Below are 21,855 nucleotides of genomic sequence, written 5' to 3'. Positions count from 1 at the left end.
GCCACCTAATATTTCTAAAGTATTTAATATTATATATATATTGCTCATTTACAGTGTCTTCTATGATCTTCATAACAATTTAGTGAAATGGACCATTTGTTGCTATTCAGTTGCTCAGTCATGTCCAACTCTTTGTGACCCCGTGAACTGCAGCATACCAGGCTTTTCTGTCCTCCACCATCTCCTGGAGCTTGCTTAAACTCACGTCCATCAAGTCAATGATGCCATCCAACCATCTCATTCTCTGTCGTCCCCTTCTCCTCCTGCCTTCAATGTTTCCCAGCATCAGGGTCTTTTCTAATGAGTCAGCTCTTTGCATCACGTGACCAAAGTACTGGAGCTTCAGCTTCAGCACAATCCCTCCAATGAATATTCAGGACTGATTTCCTTTAGGATTGATTGGTTTGATCTCTTTGCAGTCCAAGGGACTCTCAAGAGTCTTCAACACTACCTCTCAGTTCAGTTCAGTTCAGTCGCTCTGTCGTGTCTGACTCTTTGCAACCCCATGGACTGCAGTACACCAGGCCTCCCTGTCCATCACCAACTCCTGGAACTTGCTCAAACTCATGTTCATCAAGTCGGTGATGCCATCGAACCACCTCATCCTCTGTCGTCCCCTTCTTCTCCTGCCTTCAATCTTTCCCAGCATCAGGGTCTCTTCAAAGGAGTCAGCCCTCCACATCAGGTGGCCAAACTACTGGAGTTTCAGCTTCAGCATCAGCCCTTCCAATGAATATTCAGGATTGATTTCCTTCAGGATGGACTGGTTGCATCTCCTTGCAGTCCAAGGGACTTTCAAGAGTCTCCTCCAGCACCACAGTTCAAAAGCATCAATTCTTCGGCGCTCAGCCTTCTTCACAGTCCAACTCTCAAATACATACATGACCACAGGAAAAACCACAGCTTTGACTAGACAGACCTTTGTCAGCAAAAAATGTCTCTGCTTTCTAATATGCTGTCTAGGTTTGTCACTGCATTCCTTTCAAGGAGCAAGAGTCTTTTAATTTCATGGCTGCAGTCACCATCTGCAGTGATCTGGGAGCCCACAAAAATACAGTCTGCCACTGTTTCCACTGTTTCTCCATCTATTTGCCATGAAGTGATGGGACCAGATGCCATGATCTTCGTTTTCTGAATGTTGAATTTTAAGCCAACTTTTTCACTCTCCTCTTTCACTTTCATCAAGAGGCTCTTTAGTTCTTCTTTGCTTTTTGCCATAAGAGTGGTGTCATCTGCATATCTGAGGGTATTGATATTTCTCCCAGCAATCTTGATTCCAGCTTGTGCTTCATCCAGCCTGGCATTTCACATGATATACTCTGTATATAAGTTAAATAAGCAGGGTGACAATATACAGCCCTGATGTACTCCAATATAACTAATTTACAGATAACAGAATTGATTTAGGACTCATACACCAGGTCACCACTACTATGTGGCAACAATGAAAGCATTATGGCACTGGAAGAAATCAGATTTCCAAAGGTTGGTACAGTGATTCTTGCCCTTAAAATTCAAGTTACAAACCAATACTGGGTCACAGAATCAACTGAATTGATTTGAACCACCATTTTTTTTTTTTTAAATGAAAAGGTGAAGTACAACAGAAGATAAGACTGTGATAGAATAGAAATCAGAGTGGATCACAAATAGTAATTCACAATATAAAATTTATTTCACATGGGACCCATTATAGACATACATAGATAAGTACTGTTCGTCTAGTCTAAGAACCCTTCAGTTGTGTCTGACTCTTTGCAACCCCACAGTCTGTAACCTGCCAGGCTTCTCTGTCCACAGGATTATCTCAGCAAGAATACTGGGTAGGTTGCTGTTTCTTCTGCCATCTTCCAGACCCAGGGATCAAACCTGTGGCTCCTGCATTGGCAGGCCGCATTCTTTACCATTAAGCTACCTGGGAAACTATTTATGTATATTTTGTTTCAACTGTGTGCACACACATGCATGCCCACATGTGCATAATATGTCACAGCGTGGAATATATTTCTTACTAAGGATCACAGTCAAAAAAGTATGAAATATAAATCATCCTTCAATCATTAATAAATCAACTTCAATTGTCTCCTGTAAATGCTCCCACACAAATACAGAGAAATATTGCCTTTGTTAGTATCCCACATTAAAATCTTTAAAAGATAGATTCTAGTGTAATTCTTTATCTAAGTAAAACTTAATGGAAATATGTCTCCAATATTACTATTCATATTCACATAATTAGTACGTCAGTGAGAAAGTGATGATTACTTCCTCAGTATTTACCAAACTAATCATATTTACAGAGGACTTGGCAACATCAACAGCAAGGTTTGAATATAAATTAACAGTGAGAATTTGTCTTCCCTGTGAAACCCTCAGGGGTGACCTCAGCAGACTCAACCAAGAGAAATTGAGATCTGTTTATTCTGTTTTCCCTGCTTATTCATCTCTTCAAGAATAATAACTCCAACTGGACAGAAATATGTTGAAACTGTCAATGTAATAAACTTTAATCCTCGATTTTGGGGCTGGAATGCCTTGTACTCCCACATGTATTAGGACCACAGGGCAGAACAACTCTAACTCTCAAATAGAGTGAAAAACCACATGTCCTGGAAGTAGTACTGAAATTCTCCAATGATCCAATTTGCCCCCTCCTCCGGATCCTTAGCTATTTCTGATCTGAAAGTATAGTTAAGAGAATCAAGATACCACTTAAAATAATCAGGCAGAAAAACATAGGGAACAGATAGGGGGAAGAAATGGAGTATAAACAGAAAGAAAAGTCAAGGTTCAAAAGGGACTGTATGAGCATTCATGTATGCACACTGTTAGGAAATAGGGAACAGTCAAAGGAAGTAAAGGCAGCACTGGGGAGAAATGGAAAAAAAGGAAGATGAGGATAAGTTCAAAGCAGAAAAACAAGCAATGTAACACCAAAATAATAAAAATCATATAGGCATATGATCCTTTATGATTTGTAATATACATATAAATGAATAAAAGTTGTTATAGTGTATGGTCTTACATTCTAAACAACTGAATATATATGCACTTCCTCCCCATACACACACACAGAAAGCAAAATAATTCTAACATCAGAATGCAAGTTATCACTGGGATGGAAGTTCCAAGAGGACAGGAAACACACCTGCACTGCTTTCCACTACATCCTCAAAGTCTGGCTGGGACGCGATGACTGCGCCCTGAATGTATGCAGAAGGAAATAAAAGGGAACAGAAGTAAAAGAATATACGAAGAAAATTCCAGGGTTCTTGTCTTCAAAAAATCAAACATCCATACTTAGGTGACACTCAGTTTCTCTGACACAAAATAACCAACGTAGGTAACCAGATATATTCTCCAACTGGTCCAAAGGTTGACTTCCTGCCTCCACATGAGAACAGGCATCTATTTTAACATTAACACTAAATCAAAAATGTTAATATTAATGATTAAATTTTGTATTACTGCTAAAATGGATATGTCCATGATAAAAAATAAACACAATTATATGGCAAATAAGTTTCAACAGCATATTCTCATCACTAAAGGAATCAATAAAAATTATTTTTAAAAAATAATATCCCCAAAATGTAAACTCCAATTTACAACTATTAAATATTTATACAAAATCCCTAGAACACATCTATTGCACAAAGCAAAGTAATACAACAATTAAATACAAATAAGCAATCCTCTACTTGTAGAATAGCAAATCTGAGATACATTTTGACTCAAAGACCTCCCAAGGGAAAGACTGCCAGGATTCTACCCAAAAGAATTATAAAGGGACTTAGATTGAGTATTACAATTGGATACAAAAAGTGATGGGGGACAGCTGGAAGAACAATAAACAGGCAGTAAAAAGTCAAAGGGCTGGGAGACTTCAGCCAGCAAACAGAAAACGGCAGACCAAACTAGAGAAAAGCTGATTAAAATGAGACCAGAAACTCAACAACACAAAAAACAACCCAATTTTAAAATGGCAAATAACCTGAATAGCCACTTCTCCAAAGAAGATACACAAATGAACAAAAAGTACATGAAAAGATACCCAACATCACTAGCTATTAGGGAAATGTAAATCAAAACCATGAAGTAACACTTCACTCTCATTAGGATGTCTATTATCAAAAGACAGAAAATAAGCGTTGGCAAGAATGTGGAGAAACTGGAATCTTTGTGTATTGCTGGTGGGAATGTAAAATAGCACGATGCTATGAAAAACAGTAGAGAGGTTCCTCAAAAATTTAAACATAAAATTACCGTATGACCCAGCAATCTAGTTCTGGGTATATACCCAAGGAATTGAGAGCAGACTCTCACAGACAATAAATGTACATCCATGTTCATAGAAGCACTAGTCACAACAATCAAAAGGTGGAAACAACTCAAGTGTCCAATATGGATGAATGGTCAAACAAAATGTGGTATTTATATTATGGAATATTATTCAGCCTTAAAAAAAGAATTTGGATATATGCTACAACAATGGACGAACCTTGAAAACATTATATTAAGTGAAAGAAGGCAGACACAAAACGACAAATATTGTATGATTTCACTTATATGAGATGCTTAGAATAGTCAAATTCATAGAAACAGAGAGAATTATGGTTATAAGGTGTTGGGGGAGGAGATAATATAGAGTTACTTTTTAATGTGTATAGAGTTTTAGTTTGGGATGATACAAATTTCTGTACTCGACAGTGTGATGTGAATGTACTTTAATGCCACTGAATTGTATACTGAAAAATGGTTAAAATGATACCATTTTTATGAATACTTTACCACAATTTTAAAAATTTGAGAAAAAACAAGGAAAATAGATCGTGAAATTAATTGTTACTTATCTTAAATACATATAATTTGAAAAAATGGAACAGATTATAGAGGATATAGTGGGTTGAAGAGTGGCCCCCAAAAGATACGTCTATATCCTAATATTCAGAACTTCTAAACAGGATCTCATTTGGAAAAAAAAAAAAAAAATCCCTGCAGTTGGAGATTGTTCTGGATTACTGGAGTGGGCCCTAAATCCAATGGCATCTGTCCTTTAAAGAAAAAGGCAGAGGAAAATCTGAGACAGACAGAAGAGGAAAACGCAGACACTCACAAAGGAGAGAGTAATGTAAAAGGGGCAGGCAGGGACTGGAGAGATGTAGCTACAACCCAAGGAATGTCAAGGACTGCTGGCAGCCGCCACCCCAAAGCTGGAGGGGGCAGAAAACGGAGTCTCCTTTAGAGCTTCTGGAAGGACTGCAGCTCTGTCAACACCTTCATTTCAAATTGCTGGCCTCCAGAATTGTAAGAGAATAAAGTTCTATAGTTTTAAGCCACCAAATTTGTGGTAATATGTTAGGACAGCCCTAAGAAATTACCATGGGGGTAAAAAAGATAAAATGAAAACTAAGAAAGTAGATTTGTTGAGCACAGAACATGTCATTCAAGCCAAAATTTAACTATGTAAAAAGTGAGAGAAAAAGGGAATCCTGAGCTTTGTCACTGAGTTGTAATTTCTGGCCATACGATGTCAGAGGGCAAAGTCCCATGCACACACACTGAGATGGGCCAGGTGCCGACCCAGGCACACACAGCAGGAACTGGGGGATGGAAGATGTGCAGGTGTGCCGGGGGCGGGGACGACTTAACTGGCACCTCTAACCAAGCCCAGTCGTCCAAAATTTCTCAACTTGGTTCTATTATTAATTGGGCAGGAAGGAAGGAGGTCATGGATTCCTGTTTTGTTTTTTTAATTAAAAAATGACTGACTCAGCTTTCAATTCTTAAGACCTGGATATAAACATTTTTGAAATTTTTTAAAAAAAGAAATCATGTTGGATTAGGAGTATACTTGGTTCTGACATAGTGCCACGTAATTTGCAATGAGAGAAGTTACTCTGTGCTTTATTTTTTAAATCCTTGGCTATCTGCTAAAGAGACTACCTCATGGTCAAAGTGAATATGTGGAACTGTTTGGTTGGAAAAAAATAAGATTTATACTGGAGGAAGCAGAACAGTAATACTCTTAAGTCCTGGGTTAAATCCCAGCTATGGCACTTAGCTAGGCTGTCTTGGATACTTTGGTTAACCTCACTAACTTAAACTCAAATATATCTAGCTGAGGATCACCCTAAAAACTTTCTAGCTGAAAGTACCAAAGATATCTAATAATCAGAAAAGAAATGAGAATTGTATTGATCATTTTATGCTGACCTAGTTATATTTCATGTCAATATTTTCAAAGAATTCATGCTATTTTTGTTTCACTTTAGCAAGAGTTTATATGTACAAGGAAGACGACACATATCATACACAATTACGTTCCTCAAAGAGTTCTCTTTAAAATGGCAGGCAGATATTTAAATATTTCAGTATAGTACATTATTATCTACACTACTGAAGTTCAATTCATAATAGCACTACAGTATCAGAATTTTAATTTATTCTTCTTTTTCAAATACTCTAAAATACTGCATTCTTTTTCCTCCCATCTGTTTACTTCACACATTTCTCCATCTACCCTGAAATCACCTTCTTTTCTTTACACACACACACATTCTCTCTCTCTCCCTCCTCCACCTTCTTTCTGCCTTCATTTCTACATCCTTTCTTCTTGAGTTGAATACAGCCACTAGAGGGCAATAAGTTTACAAAGATAAATGTACTTATCTATAATGAATTAAGATTCACATACTAATAAATTTTAAAACTGTTCATCACAACCTCTAAAGCAGTGGCAATTAGACTTGAATATGAAATCTATACATTTCAGACTCAAAAATTTATCATGGAAAAGGAGTTCATAAAAGCATAAAATAATATTCATAAAAGGAATTCCATTTTCTCACTGAACACTAAAAATAAAAGCTTAATTCACTTACAGATACATAGCAATATTAGAAATCAGGATTCTTTTTTAATATTAGGTCAACTAGAGAAACAAAAACACAAAAAGGTACAATATGCAGGGTAAGTAGAAGAGAATGGATTTCTTCCAAGCCTCCACTGTTACATTCAGAATATGAGGAACTGAATAATGTAGTGGATTTACCTGCCCTTTCTTCTATTTAAATCATGGGGAAATTCAGCAGGTATACTTTGCGGGGAGAAAAACAGCCACTGTAGAGAGAAATACAGGCTTCACTTCTTTTCCTCCCAGTTAAGGATATGATGGTGAAAAGAAGTGAACAGTCACTAATCCCTAACAGATAATTTTACTAATTTTTGCACAGAATCCAAATTCAAATGATCTTTTTACTCCATGTTTATTTACACTCACACTACAAAACTGGAGCGCTTTTAACATTGACATTTTCCATCACTTTCTTACCCTCATGGGATGTATATCAGCATAAGGAGGTTTTCCTTCCGCCATTTCTATAGAAGTAATGCCAAGGGACCAGATGTCAGCCACACAGTTGTAGCCTATTTCCTGAATGACCTCAGGAGCCATCCAAAACGGAGTTCCTATCACAGTATTGCGTTTCGCCATTGTATCCTGCAAGAACATGACAGATATAACTACAAAACACTAAGGAAATGTATTGGCCAACGTGTTCCTTAAACTAAATATCTGAAACCCTCAAATACTACAGGTCAGATCTGAAATTGACTAGTTTCCTAAAATTTCAGCCAGTTGTGACATGACATATTTAGGAATTTAGAATTCTGAAATAACCAAGAGTCTGCAAGTAACTTAACTCTACTACCCTTCATTAAAGATAGCACTATAACAATAAAACCTAAAGAAATGAACAAATGTAGCTTTCCTTTCCAAATATTTAAGCCCTTTGATGGCAATATATATTCTTTCATATTCATCCAATGTCTCTTAAATGGTAAATAAAAAATAATTAAATAATACCTAAATCATGGCTTCCTCTCCCTGAAGCAATGAAGTTATGCATTTCTTTTCATAACCCTCAAAAGATATTATCAAGGTTTAGTCACACTCGAACCTGGACAATACAAACCAACAGTGTTTCCAAAAGTATCACACTTACCGTTAACTGACCAGCAACTCCAAAATCCGCCAGTTTTGCATGTCCTTCTGTATTGAGGAGAATATTTCCAGCTTTTATATCTCTGTGTATTTTTCTCATAAAGTGTAAGTATTCTAGTCCTTTCAAAGTAGATTTGAGAATGGTTGCAATTTCATCTTCTGTTAACTGGAAAGAAATATTTTAAAAACTCAACTGAAATGCTGAGACAACTAAACTCTTACAAGAGAGCATTGTTAACAAGCACTTCTTTCTAAAGATCACTAAACTTTTAGGAAAAGGCTAAACGGTAAAGTACCGAGAACCTCTTTTTCTGATGAAAGAAAATGTCATCATTCAATTTCTCCTTTCTTTAAAATTATCCATGTCATTCCTAAAGCACGTAACATATTCCAAGAATCACCATGACCCTAAGAAATCACTCTTCCCTACACCATCTAACTCTGAGGTGACAATATGACAGTTATCTGTCCTGAAAAAGTAAATCCAGAGACACCCTTCCCTGCGGTGCCTCCTCACTTTACTGCTGACAGTGGAAACCAAGAGTGTCACACAAAGCAGAGGAAATGCGGAGGGGTGGGCTGCCAAGAGCCTCCTGCGTGAAGCATGGACACCAATACCACTCCTCCTCCCAGTGAGGCACTCTCAACCCACCCAGGTTCTAGACTCCCAACTCTAATAATGAGAACTCAGAAATGAGAATGTCAGAGAGAGACTAGGAGAACGGAAACACAAAAACAGGCCATCAGGGGAAGGAAAAAGGAGGAGCGAGGTGCAAACGTAAAGCCTTTCTATACCGATAGCACCAGAGCCAGTGCTATCTGTACCAGGCATTGTGCTAACAGTTCCACATGCGTTAGCGCCTTTATCTTTATACCAACCCTATGCAGTAGATTACCACCATTTGACAAAAGTAAAATACGGGTACTCAAACAAACCTGTACATGAGTGTTCACAGTAGCACTAGTCACAATGGCCAAAAGGCTAAGACAACCCAAATGTCTATCACAGAGGAATGGATAAACAAATTATGGTATACACAAACAATGGAATATTATTTAGTCGTGAAAAGGAATAAAGTACAGACATGTGTTGCAATGTGGATGGACCTCGAAAACATTATGCTAAGTGAAAGAAGCCAGACGCAACAGAAAGCACGTATTGTATGATCCCACTTATATGAAATGTTAAGAACAGGCAAATTCACAGAAAAAGAAAGCAGACTGGTGACTGCCAGGGACAAGAGGGAGAAGTGGGATGGAGAGAAACTGCTTAAAGGATAGCAAGGTGATGAAAATATTTTGGAACTACACAGGGGTAGTAATTACACAATATTGTAAATGCACTAATGACAAGGAATTTTTCCCTTTAAAATGGTAAATCTTATACGAATTTTCCTCAATTTAAAAAAACCTTTATTGTGTTAAAATTTCTAAGCAAATTGCCAGGTGGTTTACATTTGCATAAAACACCAATATATACTGTCATAAAAATACTGCACAGACCACGTAAAGCTTTGCAGGCCGTGGATAAGGAGTCTGGATTATTTGAAAATTCTAATACTTTTAGGAACTGATTCTCTACCTCAGACCAGATGGACTGACTTCATGGTCCACAGAGAGCAAGCACTATATTCTGAAGCTGCACTATTCAACACAGTAGCTCTCCAGCATTTGAAACATAGCTAATCCAACTGAGATATGCTATAAATATAAAATATACCAAAGTTAAAGGCCTAGTACCAAAAAGGAAATGTAAGGTGTCTCTAATAACGTACATACTGCTTACACAGTTAAATGACATTTATATACTAATTATATTATTATATTTAAAATGTGTTAATGTTATTAATATTATATAACATAAAATTAGTATCAGTGAAAAAAATGTTTGTCACTCTGTCAGGTCCAAGTCTTTGTGACTCCATGGACTATAATGCCAGGCTCCTCTGTCCATGGAATTCTCCAGACAACAATACTGGAGTGGGCAGCCAATCCCCTCTGCAGGGGTCTTCCCAACCCAGGGAACCTGCATCTCCTGCATTGCAGGCTGATTCTTTTCTGTCTGAGCCACCAGGGAGGCCCCGCCTATACTTAATACATTAAAATTAACCTCACCTGCTGCTTTTTTTTTTTTTGAATGTGGGTACTAGAAAGTTTAGAGTTATATACGCAGCCCACGCTAGGTTTCTACTGAACAGTACTGCACTAGGAAAAGGGTCCAAAAGAGCAGAGATCTTTGTCTGGTTCGCTGATGTATCCGCATCAGTGCATACACTGATGGAACCACACCTGGCATACAGTCAGCAATCGATAAAGAATGAATGAATGGGTACAGACTTGTAGTTACTAAAGGAAAAGAGAAATTCACATCTGATGGTCCCAGTCTTTTAAACTTAGTGGTCTGCAGCCCCGGTGGGTGGGTAAGAGGCAGGGGTGCTAAGGGGCCACCACACCACTGCAGAGGAATGCGAAGCGGTGGTGCTGTCATACGGGCCCGGGTTCTCTCCACTCTCCCGATTCCACATCCCTACTATAAAGATTAAAGAGCTCAGGCTGTTACAAAAGCAGTACCAGTCCAAAAAACTGTGTCATGTTTAGTCACTCTAATGCTGACCTTTTCAGTTACCTAGACTTCAATTTTTATCCTCCTAGCATTCCACTATTTCCAACCAATAATTCAACTAATCCTTCATTAACTTCTTGGCTTGTTGTCTCTGCTCCTATATCCTGTATTTCAGAGCCACGCTAGAGAAAGTTGAAAATTAAATGGACCTACTATACTTAGGTCTCAGGATGAATCTGATTTCAGTGCTGTAAAGCACTGAACACTGTAAAGCATTTGCCACTGGACAAATCCACAGAAAGACTAAAGGAAGACTTGCCAGAGATAGTTGATTCATGAATTGTCTGGTTTTGCTAAATGACTTTCAAGGTTCATTCCAATTCTATGATTCTATAACATTACAAAAGATCTTCATCGTCTTTTCTTAACAAAAGACTAATTTGGGCATCCATTTTTATTTTTCACTAATTTGGGCATTCACACTAATTTGGGCATCTGTTCTTTCAACAAGTATCCACTGCACTGGCTCTCTTGTATAAGTCCTGCTAAAGGTGCTGGGTATACAGTGGTGAAGAAGCTGACAGTACTAGTTTTTATGAAGTTTACAAGAATACCTGAGGCCACAGCCAGTATTTGGCCCTGAATTAATAAAGGTGGAGAGGACAGATCTGAAGCAAACATGAAGTTTCTGAAGTCTCTTTCCCATTATGCTTTTCTCTATTCAGTAATAAATCCCTCCCTCTACTTCAGGGGTTCATTTCATATCTTCCCTCTAATCAAAAAAAAAAAAAAATGATGTAATAGCCAATGATTCTAATAGTACACGGATATGTCTTAAAATTATTTGTGTACAGTATTATTCTAACAATCCCTTTGAATATTAAGGCTCAAATGTGGTATCTGCACTTTAAGACTTTTAACTTCAATTACAAAATGAAAGGTTTGTATCCCTTGAAAAAATCATTTTAACAATTAACAAGTAAACAAGCATTTTCTAGAACACAGAGACATCATGTTGACTTAAATTTTTAAAATTAATTTACAGTTATACAGTCTTTTATATGAGTTTCACACAAACATGAATGCATGAATTAGCCTCAATATAAGCACAGAGTAGCGAGGCTTGTTCCAAAGATGAGATTCAAAGTATGTATTCAACAAAGAGTAAAGGCAGCCAAATTTCAGCCTTAAGTGCAAAAATTTCAGGTAAATCTTGACAAATTTAGAAGAATAAATGTTTATCTGGTCTCTATTAAATATCAAGGGTAGCAAATGCGCTTTGGAAAAGAATAGTATCTATTTCAACATTTAAACCACTCAACATATATTTTGGGTCACAGAGTAAAAAAGCTGGCTTAAAACTCAACATTCAGAAAATGAAGATCATGGCATCCAGTCCCATCACTTGATGGGAAATAGAAGGGGGAACAGTGGAAACAGTGTCAGACTTTATTTTTGGGGGCTCCAAAATCACTGCAGATGGTGACTGCAGCCATGAAATTAAAATACGCTTACTCCTTGGAAGGAAAGTTATGACCACCTAGATAGCATATTGAAAAGCAGAGACACTACTTTGTCAACAAAGGTCCGTCTAGTCAAGGCTATAGTTTTACCAGTGGTCATGTATGGATGTGAGAGTTGGACTGTAAAGAAGGCTGAGCGCCGAAGAATTGATGCTTTTGAACTGTGGTGTTGGAGAAGACTCTTGAGAGTCCCTTGGACTGCAAGGAGATCCAACCAGTCCATTCTGAAGGAGATCAGCCCTGGGATTTCTTTGGAAGGAATGATGCTAAAGCTGAAAGTCCAGTACTTTGGCCACCTCATGCGAAGAGTTGACTCATTGGAAAAGACTCTGATGCTGGGAGGGATTGGGGGCAAGAGGAGAAGGGGACGACAGAGGATGAGATGGCTGGATGGCATCACTGACTCGATGGACGTGAGTCTGAGTGAACTCCGGGAGTTGGTGATGGACAGGGAGGCCTGGCGTACTGTGATTCATAGGGTTGCAAAGAGTCGGACACGACTGAGCGACTGAACTGAACTGTACTGAATGGAGAATAGGAAAGAAAGGAAAGTAGTCCTTCCCAGATGTAGGCCTTGGTCTAGATGTTTATTTCACATCCTTTGGACACATACTCACTATTTAGAGGGAAGGAGTAAGGGAGTTCGTTGACAGTCATTTTCCTAAAAAGAGTTTTGTTTTCAAACAATCTTTAAACGTAAATTTCACTTACATACAAACAAAATCAGTTACTAAAAGTGACTAGGTTTCTATTTGGCAACAGAGAAAAACCAAAAAGTTTAAGTAATATCTTTTTTATTTCTATAAATATGACTTTTAATCAGTTCAGATAAATTTCAAAATCATAAGCTTTATATTGAAAATATATAGAAAGAAAAGAAAAAAACGAAAGAGAGAAGATCTGCTTTTATATAGAAAGAAGTAAAGTAGGATTTAAGTTCTAAGACAAAAAACACTCAAACCACAACTAACACTTCTTTTAGTAGTATCTGTCAAGAATCCTTTCCAATGAAAAATTTTATTGAGAGTACTTCATTTGTGGATTTAATTAGGTTATCATCAATTCAATACAGATTTACTTTAATTTCTGTCACTACACAAATGGGGGCAATGTCATCTTAAAATCATTTGAATCATATTTAGACTCTAGTTTAAAAAAAAGAAAAAGGAGGGCAGGAAAGAGATAATAAACCATGAATGAAACAGTCAGTAATCAGAGATGGAAATAAGACTTTATAGCTGAGCTAATACATTAAAAGACGGAAGTCTACATCTGGTTTCAATACTGGTATGAATTCATTGGCAAATTTAAAAAGAATCCCATTGTACAAAAACAAAAAGATGGTTTTGATAGGCTTTAAGTCCTCTGGTTACTTTTGTTTCTAGAGTCATATGATTAGTATAATAATATGATACATTTAATATGTCACCATGTATATGGTTTTGATAAAAAAGCACCCACCAACGTGTCTCAAGGGCACATGCACAAGCTGTTTTAAGATACTCATAGTGCCTTAATGTTTTTACACTGGTAAAAACAAATTCAAGGGAGGTTTTGAAAATTCATACAAAATTAAGAATTTTATTTTTCTAAAAATGAAACTGACACTCTTAGCTAAATTCTATATTTTTTATATAATTATCTGTGCATATAAAATAATATGTTGGGGCTTCCGGTTCAAGATGGCAGAGTAGAAAGACGGGCACTCATCTCCTCCGGCAAGAACATCAAAATCACCACTAGCTGTTGAACAACCATCGACAGGAGGACGCTGGAATCCACCAAGAAAAGAAACCCCATGTCCAAAGACAAAGAAGAAGCCAGTGAGACAATAGGAGGGGTACAATCACAATGAAATCAAATCCCATACCTGCCAGGTGAGTGACCCACAAACTGAAGAACAATAACACCAAAGAAGTTCTCCCACTATTAGGAAGGTTCTGAACCCCACATCAAGCTTCCCCACCTGGGGATCCAACAAAGGGACTGGGGATCCCCAGGGAATCTCAACTTGAAGGCCAGCAGGATTTAATTATAGGACTTTCACAGGACTAGGGGGAAACAGAGACTCCAGTCTTGGAGGGCACAAACAAACTCTTAGGCACGCCAAGATGCAGAAGAAAGGAGCAGTGATCCCACAGAACACTGAATCAAAACTACCTGCTAGTGCTGAGGGGTCTCCTGTGGAGGCATGGGTCAGCAGGGGCTCACCCCAGGGACAGGGGCACTGGCAGCAGTAGTCCAGGAAGGTCTCCCTTGGCATAATCCCTCTTGGAGGTTACCATTAATTCTACCATACAGCCCAGAGACCCCAGGGCTGGGTCCCCTCACGCCAAACTACAAGGGAGGGAGCACAACCCCACCCATCAGCAGATAATTGGATTAAAGCTTTACTGAGCAAAGGCCCTGGCCACCAAAGCAATTCCCAGTTTTTCTCACCATCAGTCCCTCCCATCAGGAAGCTTACACAAGTCGCTTAGCCTCCTCCATCAGAAGGCAGACAGAAGAAGCAAGAAGAACCACAGTCCCACAGTGGCTAAAACAAAACCACATTACAGAAAGTTAATCAGCATGAAAAAGCAGAAAGTTATGTCCCAGATGAAGGGACAAGATAAAACCCCAGAAAAACAACTAAATGAAGTGGGGCTGAGCAACCTTCCAGAAAAAGAATTCAGAATAATGATAGTGAAGATGATCCAGGATCTCAGAATGGAGAAGATGCAAGAAATGTTTACCAAAGACCTAGAATAACTAAAGAACAAACAAACAGAGATGAATAATACACCAGAAGGAATCAACAGCAGAATAACTGAGGCAGAAGAACAGATACATGACCTGGAGGACAGAATGGTGAAAATCACTGCCACAGAACAGAATATAGAAAAAAGAATGAAAAGAAATGAAGACAGCCTAAGAGACCTCAGGGACAACATTAAACACACCAAATTTGCATTATAGGGATCCCAGAAGGAGAACAGAGAAAGAACCTGAGAAAATATTTGAAGAGCTAATTTCAAATTATCCTAATTTCCCTGAAATTTTTCTGAAAATTTTGCTAATATGCAAAAGGAAATAGTCAACCAAGTCCAGGAAATACAGAGAGTCCCAGGCAGGATAAACCCAAGGAGGAACACGCTGAGACACACAGTAATCAAACTGACAAATATTAAAAACAAAGATAAAATACTAAAAGCAACATAGGAAAAACGACATATAACATACAAGGGAACTCCCATCAGGCTATCAGCTGATTTCTCAACAGAAAATCTACATGCCAAAAGGGAATGCCACGATATATTTAAAGTGATGAAAGGAAAGAACCTACCAAGAATACTCTACCCAGCAAGACTCTCATTCAGATTTGGTGGAGAAATCAAAAGCTTTCCAGACAAGCAAAAGTTAAAAGAATTCAGCTTTACAGCAAAAATCAGCTTTACAACAAATGCTAAAGGAACTTCTCTAGGCAGGAAACACAAAAGAAGGAAAAGACCTATAGAAAATAAACCCCAAACAATTAAAGAGACGGTAATAGGATCATCAGATCAGATCAGTGGCTCAGTCGTGTCCGACTCTTTGTGACCCCATGAATTGCAGCACGCCAGGCCTCCCTGTCCATCACCAACTCCTGGAGTTCACTCAGACTCACGTCCATCGAGTCAGTGATGCCATCCTGCCATCTCATCCTCTGTCTTCCCCTTCTCCTCCTGCCCCCAATCCCTCCCAGCATCAGAGTCTTTTCCAATGAGTCAACTCTTCCCATGAGGTGGCCAAAGTACTGGAGTTTCAGCTTTAGCATCATTCCTTCCAAAGAAATCCCAGGGCTGATCTCCTTCAGAATGGACTGGTTGGATCACCTTGCAGTCCAAGGGACTCTCAAGAGTCTTCTCCAACACCACAGTTCAAAAGCATCAATTACCTTAAATGTAAATGGATTAAATGCACCAACCAAAAGACACAGACTGGCTGAATAGATGATACTTGTGCGTGTATGCACTTTCACTTACCACATCACTCTGCCTGACTCCCCAAATTGTATGTAAATATTTTATATTGTTAGGTTAATCATGTTCCCATTATGGCTTAAAATTGTGATTATCTTTTATTTTTTTGTCTGGCTATTGACTGTGAAAATTGGTAAACATCTTTTACTATTGTGATTATGTAACTATTACTCACTCAATACCACTGCATCATGACTAATCAACAGAAAAATAACAGAATGTATATCACCAAAACTACCATTTTAAAAAGAGAGCTGTAGTCACTTTTTAAACCCAGATGTATGTCAGAAGTACCCTGGAATTTTTTGAAAAATAAAACAGTAAGAATAATTCTACATATAGTACTTACTATTAAAGAAACAAACCTAAAAATGAGACATAGTTCCCCTTTCATGTGCCACAGACAGATAACTATAGATATTGTATTATCAAATTTCAAGTTTTAACTTGCACCTTGAATTTTCATAAAGTTTTGAAAACTATCTGAGCAAAACTCACCAATGTAATCCCTACATAGACTTTTAAGGCCTGCATCAAATCTAATCTCTTTCAAAAAAGGACCCTTTATTCCCAAGTGAGGATTTATCTGTCCAGTGATGATAATGACAACACCAACAACTTACACTTACTGAGTATTTACCGTACCTGCCACATTACAGGTATCATTTCATTCAATATCCACACACAACAACAGATGGTAGGCACCAACAAAAATTTACTGAGAATCTGTTATTCTGCCCTTGCCTTCATGGTGCTCATAATTGAGTGGGAAAGGAAGGGAACAGGAACAAATAACTATGATATTAAGCAATGCCAGGTACAATAAGATTAGGTATAGGAGCACTCCAGGATAGCAGTGTCTAAGGTGATTATAAGAACCAATACTGCATCAGAACCAGTACTCTTAAAGTAAAATCCAAACCATACACTTTAACCCTCAAGGCCTTGAATGATACAGTTCCTGTAGCCTTGACAATCTCACCACACCACTCTCCCTATTCAAGGAAATCTTCATAGAGGAGGAGACTTTAGAGCTGCCTCTTGAAAAATGTACAAGGTTTGTCAGGAGACCAAAGAGGAAAAGAAATACTGCTACTGCTAAGTCACTTCAGCCGTGTCCGACTCTGCAACCCCATAGACGGCACCCCACCAGCCTCCCCCGTCCCTGGGATTCTCCAGGCAAGAACACTGGAGTGGGTTGCCATTTCCTTCTCCAAAGCACGAAAGTGAAAAGTGAAAGTGAAGTCGCTCAGTCATGCCCTACTCTTAGTGACCCCATGGACTGCAGCCCACCAGGCTCCTCCGTCTATGGGATTTTCCAGGCAAGAGTAATGCAGTGGGGTGCCATTGCCTTCTCCAAAGAAATACTAGGTATGTGTAAAGGAAACGGGGCATAAAAATGAATGAAGTCTAGTACCAGTTCTTTGTGTCTGAATGCAGTGTGTATAGGAGAACGGTGCAAAATGGCAAAGGTAGGTTAGGGTTAACTCTGCTTTATGTGCCTACATATTTTTAAATGAAAAGATGGTACGATCATACCTGAACTTTTAAGAAGGAAACTGTGACAGTAGCCTTCATCTAAAGACTAGAAGCAGAAAAGCTACTGCGGAGAATGTAATAATAAAATCATTTATAGTAGTAGTAGTAGATTTGCAGTACTAGCTAATAGATAAATAAACTTGCTTAAAATTCCAATGGATTTTTTTTAACTTCTTATTTCATGTTGGAGTACAGCCGATTAACAATGCCGTGACAGTTTCAGGTAGACAGCAAAGGCATTCAGTCCTACATATACATGCAATCATTTCTCCCCTCAAACTTACCTCCTATCCAGGCTGCCACATGACACTGATCAGAGCCCCCTGTGCTATACAGTAGCTCCTTGATGGTTATCCATTTTAAATATAGCAGTGTGTACCTAGTCCATGCCAAACTCCCTAACTATCCCAATGCATTTTTTTAGTCAAAATTTCTAATTTTAAGATGAAGAGATGCCAAAGCATGCAGTTAAGCAGGAAGCCACTGAAAGCAAAATCCAAAATCCTTTCATAATTCAAAGTGAAACTGCCCCCTCTCCAAAGAAAAAAAAGAAAGAAAAGGAATTGTCACACGAACATGCCCTCTAACCTAGTAATTTCATTTCTCAGAATGTAACCAATGGCCAGAACAACACAGGTACAACAATGAGTTCGGTTCAGTCGCTCAGTCCTGTCTGGTTCTGCAAACCCATGCACTACAGCCAATACATACCTACAAAAGTTTCCTTCAGCTTTGATTACAATGTAAGTTGGAGCCCATTTTATCCAAAGTACTGAAAAAAACACATTCTGTTACATACACACAGACCTATATACTGATATGGGAATATCTCTGAGATACATCAAAAGTTGAAAAAAAAAAATTCATCTCCTGGCTGGCTGGCCAAGGAAAAAAAATAAAAGAAAAAAAGAAGTTTGAAAAAAAAAAAAAGCAAAGTATAGAACACCAACACATGCAGTATGACTCTCTTGTTTAAAACAAAATATGATTAAAGACCTAAATGTAAGGCCAGAAACTATTAAACTCTTAGAGGAGAACTTAGGCAGAACACTCCATGACATAAATCAAAGCAAGATCCTCTATGACCCACCTTCGAGAGTAATGGAAATAAAAATAAAAATAAACAAGTGGGACCTAATTAAACTTAAAAAGTTTTTGCACAGCAAAGGAAACTACAAACAAGGTGAAAAGATAACCCTCAGAATGGGAGAAAGTGATAGCAAAGGAAACAACTGATAAAGAATTAATTTCCAAAATATATAAGCAGCTTATACAACTCAATACCAGAAGAGCAAACAACCCAATCAAAAAGTGGGAAAGGGACCTGAAGAGACATTTCTCCAAAGAAGGCATACAGATGGCTAACAAGCACATGAAAAGATGCTCAACATCGCTCATTATTAGAGAAATGCAAATCAAAACTACAGTGAGATACCACCTCACACCAGTCAGAATGGCCACCATCAAAAAGTCTACAAACAATATGCTGGGGACAGTGTGGAAAAAAGGGAACACTCTTGCATTGCTGGTGGGAATGTAAACTGATATAGCCACTATGGAAGATGGTATAGAGACCCCTTAAATAGCCAGGAATAAAACCACCATATGATCCAGCAATCCCACTCCTAAGCATATACCCCAAGGAAACCCAAACTGAAAAAGACACATGTACCCCAATGTTCACTGCAGCACTATTTACAAGAACTAGAACATGGAAGCAACCTAGATGTCCACCAACAGATGAATGGATAAAGAAGCTGTGGTACATATATACAACGGAATACTACTCAGCCATAAAAAGGAAAACATTTGAATCTGTTCTAATGAGGTGGACAAAACTAGAGGCCCATTATACAGTGAAGTAAGTCAGGAAGAGAAATATAAATATCGTATACTGACATATATATGGAATCTGAAGAGATGGCTCTGATGAATTTATTTTCAGGGCAGCAATGAAGAAACAGACACAGAGAACAGACCTATGGACATGGGAGGAGAGGAGGGAGAAGGGGAAATGTATGGAGAGAGTAACACAGAAATTTACAACACCATGTGTAAAACAGACAGCCAATGGGTATGACCCAGGGAACTCAAACAGGGGCTCTGTTACAGGCTGAAGGGTGGGGTGGGGAGGGAGATGGGAGGGAGGTTTGGGAGGGAGGGGACATGGGTGTACCTATGGCCGATTTTTAAAAAAACACAAAATTAAAAAAAAAAACAAAACACAAAATTCTGTAAAGAAATTATCCTTCAATTAAAAAAATTTTTTTTTTCAAAAATGCATGCACTGAAAGAAGCCACAAGAAACTGGTAACTGACATCTCCTCCAGGAAGTAAAACTGAGGGATGAGTGAGTAAATGCTAAATTCCTCTTCTGTACTATTTGGAATTTTTACAATGTGCTCCTATTATTTTTTTCCCCTTTATTTATATTATTAAAATGGAAAGCACTTATACATTTTGGTTAAAGGTATAAAGAATTATACAATATGATTTTAAAAGAGCTTCATCTAAAACTGTTAAAATTAGATTTGCTACCTAAGGAGCTAAATTTCCATTTTCTGAAAAAAAACTAACTTCTTGATTTCCTAAAATTAAATAATATTTTACTGGATAAGACATAATGATCTTTTAATGTTTTTCTAATACTACAGGATATCCACTATTTCAACAAATATAAAATTCTTAAATCAATGATAAATCATTAAAAACTAAATACTATCTTTTTAAGTTTCTGCCTTAATAGTAACAAAATACAATTTACATTTGTATAGAACTTGGCAGGTTACAAAATGCTCTGACACTCATCATCTTTGTTCCTCACAAGAAAACACTGAGGTAGGTAAGGCAAGTAATATGATATTAGGTCCATTTTAGGATTAGGCATCTGAAGTTAAAAGGAATTAGTTACACGGTGTATCTGGGGTCACAGAGCTAACATGTAACAAGCCAGGAACTGATGTTTGGTCTTCTGATGCTACATGCAAGGGTCCTTCCACTAAACCACATCATTCCAAATAACCAGTCACAGAGTGCTAAGGGGTCAGGCTTATGACAGGGAGGGAGGGCTCACGGCAGGTCTGGCTGTGACAGGCAGTCTGCCAGGAGAGGAACGTACAATATAAAAATACAGTGTGTGAAAGTGGGCCTGACTTAAGAAAGGGAAATAGAACTGGGAGAAATGCCAAGAAGTACAGCAACTAAGGTGAAAACTGGGCAGCTTACCAATTAGGGAAGCCAAGGAAATACCTTTGTAGGTTTAATGTACTTAGTTAAGGTAGAAGAGCAAGACTATTGGAGGGACTATACTGTAATGTGGAAAGATCATAAAGAAAAGTGTTTATAATACAATCAAAAGATTTAGAAAAGATGTCATGGAGTGTGATGTGTACAACGTATTTAATCAGAGTTAAGATGTGGCACATGATTGCTATAAAAAACTCTCTGGGTCTGATCCTACACTGCATGGTCATTTTAAGGCTGTGGCTTGGAACTTTTAAGAAGCATGTGTGAAATAACTTAGAACTCAATATCACTCTACAGGAGACACCAAATAAGGAGCAAGAATTACTTTCCACACAAAAGGATTCACTCTCCTAAGATTCTAGCACAGAACTGAACAGCAGTACCTGTTTAGGGTGAGAAAATCCTTGTCAGGAGAAGGGGCCATGGACACCAGAACTAAAACCAGGGTCAGGTCACCATGGTCTAAATGAAACCATGGATCTGTAATCCTGAAAAGCACACTTACATGAATTCTTAGAGTGAACACTTATTGCTGACCCAGCAGAAGCAGGCTCCTTGAGATACATCATCCCAGCTGTCCCTTACTGCACTTTACTGTGACAAAGGGGAGAAAAGGTTGAGGACCCCATAGTTTTAACCCTGAATTTCACCAGATACCTCCTGTAACACTTAACATTTATTCTGGAAGTTATTTTAGAAGGGGGTGTGGGTGTGTGTGTGTGGGTGTGTGGGTGTTTTCTTCTTGGTACATTTAGTTTTGATTTTAGGTTTGATAAATACATAGAAATCCCTGTTGTTTTTGTCATTCTAACATTCATTCACTGTTCTCCTGCTAACATACCCTCATTTCCCTTGAGGGAATCACTATTTCCCCACCTTCAGACCACGCATTTCTAGCAGTCAATTCCATCCCTGCTCCAGGTCAGATCCATGTCCTAGATCTAATCCAATTACTGCATCACATTCCAATGGCCACAG

The 21,855-nt window shown here is 38.2% G+C and overlaps 1 protein-coding gene across 3 annotated transcripts in view; it reads right to left on the bottom strand.

Annotated features, from left to right (window-relative positions):
* Positions 1–21,855, bottom strand: part of STK3 (serine/threonine kinase 3) — a 311,132-nt gene that overhangs the window by 216,862 nt on the left and 72,415 nt on the right. For all 3 annotated transcript variants that reach the window (XM_010812167.4, XM_059893297.1, NM_001079607.2), the window contains exons 5-6: positions 8,007–8,171; positions 7,334–7,501 (exon numbers count right to left, since the gene is read on the bottom strand). In XM_010812167.4, coding sequence (XP_010810469.1) covers positions 7,334–7,501; positions 8,007–8,171 — 333 coding nt within the window. The remainder of the gene's footprint in view (positions 1–7,333; positions 7,502–8,006; positions 8,172–21,855) is intronic.

Source organism: Bos taurus, chromosome 14 (genome assembly GCF_002263795.3).
Source record: "Bos taurus isolate L1 Dominette 01449 registration number 42190680 breed Hereford chromosome 14, ARS-UCD2.0, whole genome shotgun sequence".
Classification (NCBI taxonomy): Eukaryota; Metazoa; Chordata; class Mammalia; order Artiodactyla; family Bovidae; genus Bos; species Bos taurus.
This window is presented reverse-complemented; position numbering and strand designations above follow the sequence as displayed.